The sequence below is a fragment of the Impatiens glandulifera genome, chromosome 2 (genome assembly GCF_907164915.1).
Source record: "Impatiens glandulifera chromosome 2, dImpGla2.1, whole genome shotgun sequence".
Classification (NCBI taxonomy): Eukaryota; Viridiplantae; Streptophyta; class Magnoliopsida; order Ericales; family Balsaminaceae; genus Impatiens; species Impatiens glandulifera.
Genome location: NC_061863.1, coordinates 21,611,505 through 21,624,331, shown reverse-complemented (window position 1 = coordinate 21,624,331; position 12,827 = coordinate 21,611,505). Strand labels below are relative to the sequence as shown.

Genomic DNA, 12,827 nt, shown 5'->3' with positions numbered 1-12,827 from the left:
CCACTTAATTTGTGTATTTAATTCTTCTCTTTTAACATTTTACAATTAATTCAATATAGAAAAAAAGAGTGCAGTGAGTCATTTGTTGCCATCTCTCTCAAGTACTCTACAAGTAAATGTAAATATTTATACATGTGAATACTTTTTAAGTGTGCAGTTTACTGTGTTCTGTTTTGGGATCAATTATTTTGTGATCTAAAAAGATGCATTTGTTATGTATATGTCAAAAATTATAACGTTGTAAGAAAGAACATAACTTGATCCCAAAAAATTCTCTTCTATACCAAATAAAATAATCATTGATCCACATCCAAAACCAAACGCATGAAAGAAAACGTTTGTAAATGGCAACTTTGTCTCGAATCTAATCATCAAAATCCGTTGTATTCTTCTTTGTTCAAGATCATCCATCCCTCTAAAGCCAAAACACTTTCTAAACCTAGTTAACCATCTATGATCATAATTCAAGAAATCGTACTCACAAGTTCAACCACCGAACCCATAACCTTCTTCCCGCCCTTCTCAAGCAACAAAATCGCAAGATCCAACTGACCCCAGCCACTCAAACCCTTCGCCAATTTAACCAAAGTCTCCCTTTTCAACTCCATAACCCAAAACGGCGCAAACCTAACCACCAAATCAACCAAACACGATACATAAGCTCTCCAAGTAATCATATCACGTCCAATCCATACATTCCCATCAACAACACTCCCCACAAAATCCATATGATCACTCACAAATTTCAACCTGTTTCTCGACATTGACCAAGAAGGAGCCCTTTCCATAACCCCCCAAATAGAAGCTCCCGAGAAAACCATCAAACACGCGACCGCGTATCCTTCTATCACCCGACCCACAGTTCCAGTATGAACATCTCTCGACGATAATAGCCAATTCACGATACTATCTTGATAAAGCTCCTGTACTAACTGTACCCCACCTGAAACGCACAAAAGACTCGAACCAAGCATTGCCGCTTCTCTCGCTTTAACCGCCGCGATAGCAAACGAGGCTTCGGTTGATTTCAAACGCGGAGAGCCCTTGTTAGCTACTAAGCTTCGCGAAAACTCGACCACGAGCTTTATGATCACGTTATTGATGTATTGAACGTTGTGGATTGAACGGCAGGTGCGTAGGTAAAGGAAACCAGGGGAAACGCGTGGGTATAAGCCGGGAGATGAGATGTACGTTCCTAATAGGCTGTTGACTCCAGTTTGTTTGGAATTGTAGGACCCGAGAAAGGCGGTGAAGCAACTTCTGAGAAGCTGAGACACGGGTTCTTGGTTTTTTATGAAGACTGAGCGGGAACATGATACGACAATGAAGTCATGCCAACGCCGGACCTTTTGGACCCAAAGAGAGCTGACTATGGGCATGCTTGGCCATGAACAGGCTGAGGCACATCTCTCCATGGCGGGACCAGTGACCGCGAGTATGTATTCTAAGCTCTTGTCTAGCTTGAATGTGATTGTTAAGCTCACTAGGGCTGCCATTGGGAGTGGAAGTTTTGCTGGTAATGACCCTCCTGTGTATAGAAAAATTAATCACAACATTAGAAAAACTAATTAGGGGAGCTTTTTAACACATAAATATTCAATCTATCCATATGAGAAACCGTAAAAGAATTTCTTTCAAAAAAAAAATTCTTATAAAGTATCTCAACTAGATGTGGATTCAGATGAGATTACTTTTGAAAATGGAACTCAGGCAGACACAGATTCACAAATTTATTGACGGTTTCACATTTGGATCTGAATCCAGATGTAAAATGTTTTTCCTTCACCTTATATCGCTTAACTAACTAATGCTTGACCTCTTGTTGAGGTAGATAAGAACTCGTGCTAAATATCCCATTTAGAAACACTTTTTTTATTGTAAGATATCTCATCTGAAAACACAACTTAGTAATGGAATTATCAAATTAGGCCCTTGTGTCTTTGCAACAAAAGTTCATTAATACATATCTAGGAAGTCATTCCATCATTTTCTTTAGTTTCTTCTATATTGCCTATAAATCGTAGCTTACTTGTATTAGTTAATCAATACAAAATATATGAAATCCCCTTTCTCTTCAAGTGACTTCACTTAGTCACACACAGATTTGAAAATTTATTGGCAATTTCTCATCTTAATCTGAATTTAGATCCAGATCCAAAAGATAGGAAGTGTTTCCAAATAGGAGTCACTTTAATCACTTTCCCGCAAGAGAAAATGAAATGCATACTACTAGTATAATGGAAAAGAATAAGAACAGGTAAATAAACCTAACCCACCAAATGAGCAGCTTGGAACATTAACACCTACAGCGGCAAGTATTTCCTTGATTTCAGCGTCAATGGATGCAAGATTTCCTGCTGGACTAGGCCAGTCTATTCCATCCATGTCTACTGGCTTCCATATGCCCCGAGTAATTTCAGCAGAGAAGTAACTAATTATAGCTGCAAGAGAAGCAGGCAAAAAGTCGACAATGTCCCTAAGGCCTGCAAGGAAATGAAGGATGGATCAGCAGATGTAGGCCAATACCAAATTAAAAAAATAAAATAAATAGAAAATGCCTCGAGCACAAAAGGGAACTTAGTAGCTAAACCTGTTGTCAAATCTCTTGATGAGAGCCTTCCATGGGCACAAGCAGTAAGGATTGCCTCAAGAACAAAAGGTATGGCTTCAAGCATGTCCCACGCGGGGAGAACAGGCATTTCACAAACATCTTCTTCAGAACTTGCCAACGAACCTGAGCTAACTGAAGTATCACCAGACACTGTTCCTGTTTTTGTCATTTTCCCGTATAAAGTACTCAGGATCTTGTTAGCAACTTGGTGAACTGGATTTCCAGTTGAGAGACCAGAATCAGTTGATGCTACAGACAATCTGTTATGGCAATACCAAGCCCGCAATTTTGGATAAGAGTCGAGATGGCTTTTAGTATCTGAACCAACCTTTTCTCCTGCAGTAACAGAGTTATCTGACTGGATTCGTCTGTCACACAATATCAAAAGATATTCCAATGTAAGCTCCCCTCCAATTGTTCCTCTCCCTGGAATACATTGCTCAAGAAGCGGTTGATAGAATTTCCATAGCCGAAGAAGCAACAGAAATGCAGACGAAAAGATCATGTAAATTGAGGATGTATTAGATAAGCTTGTTTTGTGGCTTGATGTTTGTGGTACAAGTGACCCATATGTCTCACAAATAGGAGTTAGTGCGGCTGCAACCTCCGGCATCTATAGGAAAGATTAGGTCAAGTTAATAGGTATTAACAGTACATAAAGAAGACAATCAGAAGATAGCAAGAATGCCGAATTTATTCTCATACTCAGAAGTCAGAACCTGCCACTTTTGCAGACTCAGACCCATTTGGAAACACTTTTGAATTTGTTTTGTACAGAAATAATTTTTTGAATTTGTCTGACTCATGTTAGTTTCTAAACATTTCTATATGTGGATCCAGATTCAGAAACAAATATAAAAAGTGTTTCCAAATGGATATTATCTGAGTCATAAATAAGTGGATACATGATACAAAGTAAGTGCTGAGAAAACTTGGATTGCAACAGAAATATTTTGCTTACCATTCCGTGTAATGATAGAATGTGAACAGTATCAACAGATGAAACCCCAAATAAGATTGCGCTCAGCACAGGCATATGATCAACAAGATGACTCCTTACTCCAGTGTGATTGGGCGGTATAGGAGGAGAAAGAAGCTTGACTATCAAACGCACAACATGTTCCTGTAAAAAGATTTGAATAAAATCTGTAACTATTTAAATCACAAAATAAATCCACAGCTAAACTGCATCGACTTTGTATACAAAATGGGCTGTTTTGGTATACATTCTTTTTATGGGACTGATATACTTAAAGATCTATATTTGTTATGTGTGCAAAAATCACAATCATCTAAAAAATAATTTCAATCAACATCCACAAAATAATTTGGATCATGAGGTAGAAAAATAAATGTATACCAAATGAAACAAAAATAACACTTATCATTTGAATCATGATTTAAAAAATAAATTGTATACCAAATGAAGCAATACAAATAACACTAAATCATGATCATATCTTTATACCAAACGAAATAAAATAAAATCACTTCCAATTTTCATGTTGGCAATTTTTCAACAAAATACCAGTTTTTCCATAGGCTCAATATGAAATCTCCCCTTGATATGACCATTCTTTGAACACAATGCCAGTTGCTATAATGATAACATGACTTTTTTTCCGAGAAAAATCATGATAACGTCATAGTAAACAGACTTAACAGATTTAGGGGTGTTCTAATCGCATCATTAAGAGGATGCATGTAAATATCTCTAAAAATTGCATACAAAAACTGAAATAAAAGCATCAGCATTTTCATTTCTCTATCGTCACTCTTATCCTTTATGCTTCTTAGAAATCAATTGTTTCCAAATACACAGCCAATAATACAAAAAATAATCATTCGGACTCACCTGAATATTCCATCCACTACTGAGAGAAGCACCACATACAATTTTTGCAGCAGCAGATTTCTCCTCTAATGATCCATTCAGAGCAACATGGTGCAACTTCTCAATCTCTTCTAAGCTTTAATAGGAGAAGAATGCATTCAATTTAAGCAATATGTTTCTCACAAAAAAAATAATAATCTATCTCCACAACTACCTTGAAGCTGGAACTTCCATGAGCTCATCTACTAGTGGACCAGTTAGTGGAGATCCTCCCATAAATTCTAACCAAGGGGATCTTTCCAGGGATAAATGATTGGGCGATGGAGTTACAGATGCAGAAATGTAATCACACCAGAAATATGCAGATGTATCAAGTAACTTCCTCGCTATGCAAGCTTCCACTATGAGATGCCTCATGTCTCCACCTGCAAAAAGAAACAATTAGCTCTAAAGAGAACAGGGAACATGAATGCAGAATAAAGTCAAAAACACATTAGGGAATTGTTTGATCTTGGGTTATTTGAATAACCAAGTGGTTATTTCCAATAACCTTGTTTGACATAGGTTGTAGAAAATCGGGTTGTTCGGGTAAAAAGATATTAAGGGTATAAATATATAATGATTTAAATAGAGGATATTTGGTTGATTAATGAACGATGTAATTGACGAGTAAATTGCTGATTGGACAGATTATTGTAATAGTAACCAACAGGATGACATAATAGAGAATCACAATGGAGAAAAGAGAGTATATGATAAAAAAAAAAACATATTACTCTTTCAATTCATGATTCAGTTACTATTGTGCCACAACTACCTATAGAAATTACAACTCCATTATAACTGCACAAGGCTCTGAATATCGGAAACCGAGGGCAAAGAGAATCACTCTCCTCCCATGTCGCGTCTTCAATCTCCGAATGATCTCATCGCACCAAGAACACCCTTTGTGTTGTGTTCCCCACTTCTTTATCACTGTCAACCAAAATAGCCACCGGAACAGACGCCGTGTGCCCTAAAATGGAAGGAATTTGGGAGCAGCCAAAAATCCCCAATTTATTTCTTGAATTGCGAAACATGAAATACATCATAAATCATAGTATTTAGAGGAAGCAAGAGTTTATACGCGAAAGACCCTACTCTAGCCGTATTGTTAGCGGTATGGATGCAGTTTCACGAACACCCAGTCGTCAACAGAAAAGATAGTCTTGTCGCAGTTTATCTACTTGAAGTTTCATTCGTGTCTGAGCTTTAACAAGATGAAATTTCAGGAGAGTTATAATTGCTTCTATGGCCACTAACAATCGACTATCGACTGCTTCCACCGAAGAACCACGGATATATGGGGCATGGATTGGGACAGGTTGCCCATTGTTGGGTAAGCCACATCTCCGGTTTCCAAAATAGCATGTCCTAGATACTCGACCTCCAAAGAAGCAAAGGAGCACTTGCTATGTTTCAGAAACATGGAGTGAGAGTTGAGCACTTGAAAAAAACAACAGAAAGTTATACAAATGATCTTCGAGCGTCTTGTTGTAGATAAGAATATCATCGAAAAACACCAACATGAACTTGCGCAGAAATTGGCGAAAGAAAACATTCGTTAACGATTGGAACGTCGAGGGGGCATTTGTAAGCCCAATCAGCATTACTAAGATATTGAAATGACTGTCAGGAGTCCGGAAGACAGTTTTTTGGACATCCTCTGGGCTCATTCGCACTTGATGATACCCTGCTCGAAGGTCCAACTTGGTATATATAGTGCTACCATGAAGCTCGTCAATCAACTCCTCAATAATAGGGATCCAAATTTTGGCTTTAATAGTGGCATCATTGAGGCGACAATAGTTGACACACAACCACCAAGAGAGATCCTTCATACGATCAAGGACCACCTGTGAGGAAAATGGACTTGACATTTTCTCCACAATTTTCTAGATTTCATCTTTCAGTAACTTTGTATATCGATACGGCCTAGAACAAATAAGGTTAGTGCCATCTTTTAATACAATTTTATGATCAAAATCATGTATAGGTGGTAGCTGTGTTGGTAGTTGGACCTGTGGCCTCCTAGACTGGTGACGAACCACTCGCAAATAAGGAGCTCAGATCATACTCAGCTGAACTAAGCTTCTTCAGCCGAAGATAACTAATTCACTGATATAAGGCTGATTTCTCCCGCTTGACTACCATACAAAGTAATTTCAGATCCCTCTCATATGAACTTCATTGTGAGTTGGCTGAAATTGCAAGTGAATTCACCTGAGAAATCAACTATTGAGCATATGAACATCATTTGAGAAATTTAATCCATGCATCTGCAATTGTTAGTGATAAATCTCAAACTAACAAGAGAAGATTCATCCACAACGGAAATGGACATATTCAGAGTTGAGGATTGAGGAAGTTGAGGATTCAACGGATCAAACAGTAAAGGAATGTGACGAAGGATACGAGGATTGAGGAAGTTGTGAGTACTGCCCGAATCGATCTAAATCAAAACAGAACATTGGCCAATCATTTCCTGCAATGCACATTGTACTAACTGTATGATTTCCATTCAAAATGTTAATGGAAATACTAGGAGTGATGTTCAGAAAAGAATATCGGAAGGAAGATGTTCAGAAAGAAATCAGGTTCAAGATGTATCTTTGCATCACCCTCAGTAGGAAAAATGACAAATAACACAGCCTTACACATGATTTCTATTGTACTTCTCATCACATGTGAAATATAAGCCCTTAGCCATTTTCTCCTCTCTGGTTTTTTATTGAGGCGTCTCCACGTGCTAGGAGAACGAGACAAGGAAGGCCGAGACACATTGAAAGTGACAGAGGAAGTTGGTGGAATGAATGGACTGGAAGACGCAGAAGAAAGCGAGAGGTTATGTGAAGATGTGGATTGCGAAAAAGGTTTGGCAGAAGAAGAAAAAGGTTGAGGAGTTGGTAACATAGGTAAGCCCTTGTAGAACAACGTCGACTTATGATTTAAAACTGTGTAATATTGGCCTCAAAAATGTACAAGGCTTCATCATCCTTACTGCATTCGCAGTTTCTTCTTCAATACCCCTAAATATCCACTAATTAACTCATCATCAGGGAAGTTCGGCAATTGCTTTACTGCATAATATCGATGAACAACCCTTTATGATCCTTAATCAAACCAAATTGTCTAAGTTTGATAAGGGCATTCATAGATAGGCCTTCAAACGGCTTCAGACAAAAATTAGTGAGCATAGCTTCTTTTAATTCAGTCGATGGCAGAGGAAGAAACCATACCATGTCTTTGTGTTTCCCGTCAAGTGACCTGAAGCGGCATGAGCCTTTGTCGCTTCACGAAAGAATTGTTCCGCTGTGAGGATCCATCCAACGACAACCTAACCATCAAACTTCGGAAAATCAATCTTCGTGAACCACGTTGGAGCTCTGTAATCATCAACTTCTCACGATCTCCATGTTGAACTTGTGAACCATCACTAGAGGTGCCTTCTCCTAGTGCTCTAGTCTGTGAACCTATCTCCAGAAGACGCATCATGCAAGCCATATGGTTGTCATGATTACCGAGCCTCTCCGCTTGTGTAGTCATGTGTTCCGACCGCACTTCGATCTGAGTGGATTGGATCACGATTTGGTTCGTAAGAGTGATAATCGCATCCTTCAAAGTATCCATCTCCAGTTGTGAGCATGTTTCTACCATGTCCATAGTACCAGGAAAGTGAATATGATACTAATGTAACAGTAACCAACATAGAAGACGATGAGATAATAGAGAATCAAGATGGGAGAGAAGAGATAGACAGTAGATGAGAGAAACATATTACTCTTTCAACTCATTATTCAGCACAACTACTTATAGAAATTACAACTCATTATAACTCATTATAACTGTATAAGGGGTTCAAATCTGTTGTTCCAGATTTTATGATCCACTTTGTACTACCTTCAAAAAAAAATTGGTCATTTTATAGAATGAGTCAAAAGTTCATTTTATAGAATGAGTTAAAAGTAATGAAGAGAATGAAGAGGGAAAATAAGAAGTCAACCTATTTTCACAAGATGGTACAGAATGGAACACAAAATCTGGAACAGCATATTTGATCCCCTGTATAAGGCCTAAACTATATTACTTAATAGGTATTTAATGTCTGTAAAGACAGTCTTTATTTACTACAGGGCTTAAGCAAACCCATTATGACTTAACCCACCTGTTACAGTTATTTGGAATTAATCTCAAATAACCCACATTATAAACAAGGCCTAGGATAACATACTAACATGCAATAGTATAATCAATTCATATCATGTCATGAGAACTAAGATCACCTCACTTAGAAGAATTACCAGCTGCCAGAGAAGTATCGATATGACTATCTCCCCTATCATCCTTCATAGTTTTGGCATTATAAGAGAAATTTGTTGCTTTAGAAGCTGCACTATTTGCTGCATTGACAATCGATGTTGGGGGACATAAGAGGTCTGTGTACTGTCCTAGAATCTGCAGCGAAGAAACTAGACCATTTTTCCTTGATGTATGATCACTCTCCTGACAACATTGTACAGCATCATCCTTCAACACAAGAGCAATAGCTAAGGGGGTAATGGACAATAGGATGCAAAGACGAGACTCAAGATGAGGAATAGGGCCTTCTAGGGGGTCACGTTCCTGAAATCGAACATGAAAAATAATATGAATTTAAGAGTCATGAAATTTATAGCAACGGTAAGAAGTTCATGTTATTAAGAGTTTGAATTAAGAAGTTGAGGTATTAGTTTGATTCTGTAAAGGTTAGAATGAAATAATAGCATATGACAGATTCTCTCTAAGAACACATTCAATGAAGTGAGGTCATGGCCATGGGATGCTATGCCAGCCTCCAAGGGAAAAAACCATGATCTAAAAAATAAAGAAATTCATGTTGTGCAGTGTTTTCTAAACTCAACTCGTTGCACAAGCCGCAGGGAAGAAAGCCATAGCGCCAGGAAGGTTTCTTCCCAACTTGCACAGTTAAGTACTTGAAGTGTTTTGATTGTTTCTGCAAGTATGCAACAACAGTATAAGTTACAAAGTCCTTGCAGTGGTAAAGCTTTTCCAATTAAAATAGAATGGCAAAATAATGAAACAGAATATCTCCAGGAAGAAATCTTTAGGTGAATTTACCTGCAAAGACGTCAATTGAAGATGTGACAGAAAATTGTCTTCCATTCATGGCATTCTCCATGCAAATGTCGAAAGGAATCCAACAAGCAGACAAACCAGATCCAGAATAGCAGCTAGGAATTCGATAACAAGATTGTATACATGTGAGCATCCCCACCATCTTGCGCTTGTTCAACTCATATTCAAAGTTCAAAATTCTTTGAATGTTCGTAGAAGCTCTTACAAAAAGCTGTTTGGACTCCAACTTTAGTGATACTAGCTTATGACTTTCAAGAAAATTCATCTTTTGTATCAACCCATTGAAGGTTTCAGGCCTAAAACAAAATTCCCCAACCAAAGGAAAAGATATAAGATATGGGAAATTTACAGTTAAACTGTGTAAATTTGACATCAGAACAGTAATACATTAGGTCATATGCATACATGATAACTCATTGCAACAGAGTAAATTCTCTGCAACTCTCTTTCAATAATATTTTAAAAATTGAGAGAAGCAAATAATGTAAATTAAGACTTCCAATTTCTACACGGATTCAGTTCATTTATGCATATAAAAAGCATACTTATATTCAGTGTTCATGCAGTTGACATAAGAAAGGGGAACAGCTGAGTATTACGGAAAAAACAAATTGCAATAAGGTTCTAGAGCTTACAACTAGTCCTTTGGAGATAAATCAATAAATTGGAATTGAGACTGTAAAGAATGAGGAAGAGTGACATAAACTATATTCAGATAGAAGAACACACATACATATTCAAGTGAACAAGGCGAAGTAGAACAATAGCCTTCTTGTTTTCTATAATTTGTCCCAACACATCCAGTGCCACATGCCAATTCAATCTCCTTATATTTTCACAGTGTCCATTTGTCTGAAGAATCTCGCTATCTTGAAAATCTATGTCCATGTTTCCACTATCTTCACCTTTTATCAATTCACTTGTACCATCCTTAGATGTCACATGCAACCCCAAATCAGACAATATGCTGTCAACCAATGCACTGACGATGCTAAAAAGCCATAACACTATAGCATGTCCAAGCTCCACAACCTGAGTTTTATACGTCTGGGATAGCTTAAGGGCGAGATCAATTGATTTTAATATCCTACATTTACAGAAAACAATTATGATATGTAACATTAGAGAGATTGGGAGCAAAAGAACCTAGATTAATAGTTGAATTTCCTATCTGTCCACAATGATTATGAGCTGCAAAATCAAATATAAGAAAAGCTGATGATATACACTTACTCTCCACAAGACTCTTCTCCAAGAGCATCAAATACTAATCCATATATCCGCAAAAGTTCAAGATAGAGTCTATAGGACTGGGGTTGTGTATTCCGCTTAGGAATCACCCTGCAGGAAAGATACAAAAGGGAGGATGAAAATAAGGTTTTACCAAATGATAGACTGATCAGACTGAGCTTTCCATTAAACTAGGTATCTGATTAGAACAACACAACAACAAAGTTTACCGTAAATGAGCATTTCGGAAAATACAATGACATGTTAAAATAGCTTATACAGGATGAAATAGAGAAAATGCAACTGACCTGGAAGTAAGGAGAGATAGAACGTGGATACGGGATACGAGAGAGGAGGAAAGAGCTTGATCAAGGAACTTCCAAAGGGACGGTTTGTGTAAATTACTGGCGTCGGTCAGCAGAGAGACAATCAAAATACCCAAATCAGAACTGGGGAACCCTAATCCAGCTTCGTCGATGCAGTGAGCAACCTCCATTGTCCAGACAATGACAGGCTCACCCCTCTGTTCGCAACCTTTCATCGTCTCCAGTAGTAGATTCTGAAATTCATTGATAGTAGACATGTTAGGCTTGGGCTCGCCGTTGGTTATCGCTTCCGCCTTAGTCTCCACTGTCATCTAAACCCTCAATTCTGTCAAGAAAACAAAAATGTGGTTTTGGGAATACTGAAGAGTGAAGGGAGAGATATGGGTTGGTAGCCCAGCTGCATGTCTTTCGTTTTCCGCACAAATTTTTTCTTTTCTTTATTGGGTGACAATTTGATGTCATCTATCATATAGAATAAAGTAAGAATCATAAGAAACACATAAAACATAAACCAAACCTTATAAAATTAGATTTTTTATTAAATTTAATAAGATGGGTTAATATTGATGAAAATCAAATAAGTCATGCAGTTGCGTCGATAACACGAAAACGCCGTGAATAGCTCGATTTTTTTAAGTATAAAAAAATTGTTTATCATATCGCAATACTCAATTTAAATCTTTGTAACATCATGTCAAAACTAAAATCGCACTAATTAAGACATATCAAAATAAATTAAAATCGCACTAATTAAGACACATCAAAATTGCACGAACCAATATTAAGTGTAGTGTGAAGATTAACTCTTAACCATTAGATCAATTTAATTTAAAATTTTATATATATTTATATATATTATATTTTGTAGGTTAATTTTTAACTCTCAAGTTATATATATTTAAAGAAAAAAGTTTTAAAAACATCATAATTTGATTTTACAATAAAAAAATTATAAAAAATTATATAATAATAATGTTAAAGTGGTGTATTTATACTTATATTTGAGATATTCAAATTTTGTAAATATCATTATTAATCTTTTTTTTTTAATTTAACCTACTTAAAAAAATAATTATTTAGAATATTAAATTTGGAAGGTTTAATTGTTAAATGGTCTAACCTAACCGATTTTTCATCCCAAAAAAAATTAATAATACACTTCTTAAATAATTTAAAATACTTATTTAATCAAATATTATTAAAATCAATCAAAAACAATATGATATTTGTTTTCTAAACAATTTTTGTATATTTAAAAAAAAAATTATTTAAATTTGTATTTTATTTTTATTAAATCTGACCCTAAAATAAAAAAACAAAATTGTTTAACTAAAATGGTAACAGTTCACTTAACTACTTAACAAATAATTATTTTTTTATGATATATTTTTGTTTATAAATAATAAAACATTTTGAAATTTTATTTTTTTTAAGAATTAATAATTCTAGTTTACATATATATATAATTTTCTTTATAATAAAATTTTAATTTTTTTTAATAAAATTAAATATTTAATTAATATATATATAATTCTACTTATAATATATTTTATTCAGAATAAAAGATATTTAAAAATAAATAATAAAACCAAATTAATATTTTAAATATATATAATTCTATTTATAATACATATTTAACTATATCATAACT

The 12,827-nt window shown here is 35.8% G+C and overlaps 1 protein-coding gene across 1 annotated transcript; it reads right to left on the bottom strand.

Moving 5' to 3' along the window:
• Positions 1 to 257: 257 nt before the first annotated feature.
• On the bottom strand, positions 258 to 11,581 carry LOC124926708 (mediator of RNA polymerase II transcription subunit 33A-like). Its single transcript, XM_047466988.1, has 12 exons — positions 11,159 to 11,581; positions 10,854 to 10,961; positions 10,354 to 10,707; positions 9,603 to 9,916; positions 9,386 to 9,477; positions 8,786 to 9,107; positions 4,660 to 4,870; positions 4,467 to 4,581; positions 3,573 to 3,734; positions 2,591 to 3,224; positions 2,277 to 2,483; positions 258 to 1,528 (listed from the first exon to the last, which is right to left on the bottom strand). Exons 1-12 carry the CDS (start codon positions 11,485 to 11,487, stop codon positions 465 to 467), a joined length of 3,912 nt encoding a protein of 1,303 aa, XP_047322944.1. The 5' UTR covers positions 11,488 to 11,581; the 3' UTR covers positions 258 to 464.
• Between the last annotated feature and the right edge of the window lie 1,246 nt (positions 11,582 to 12,827).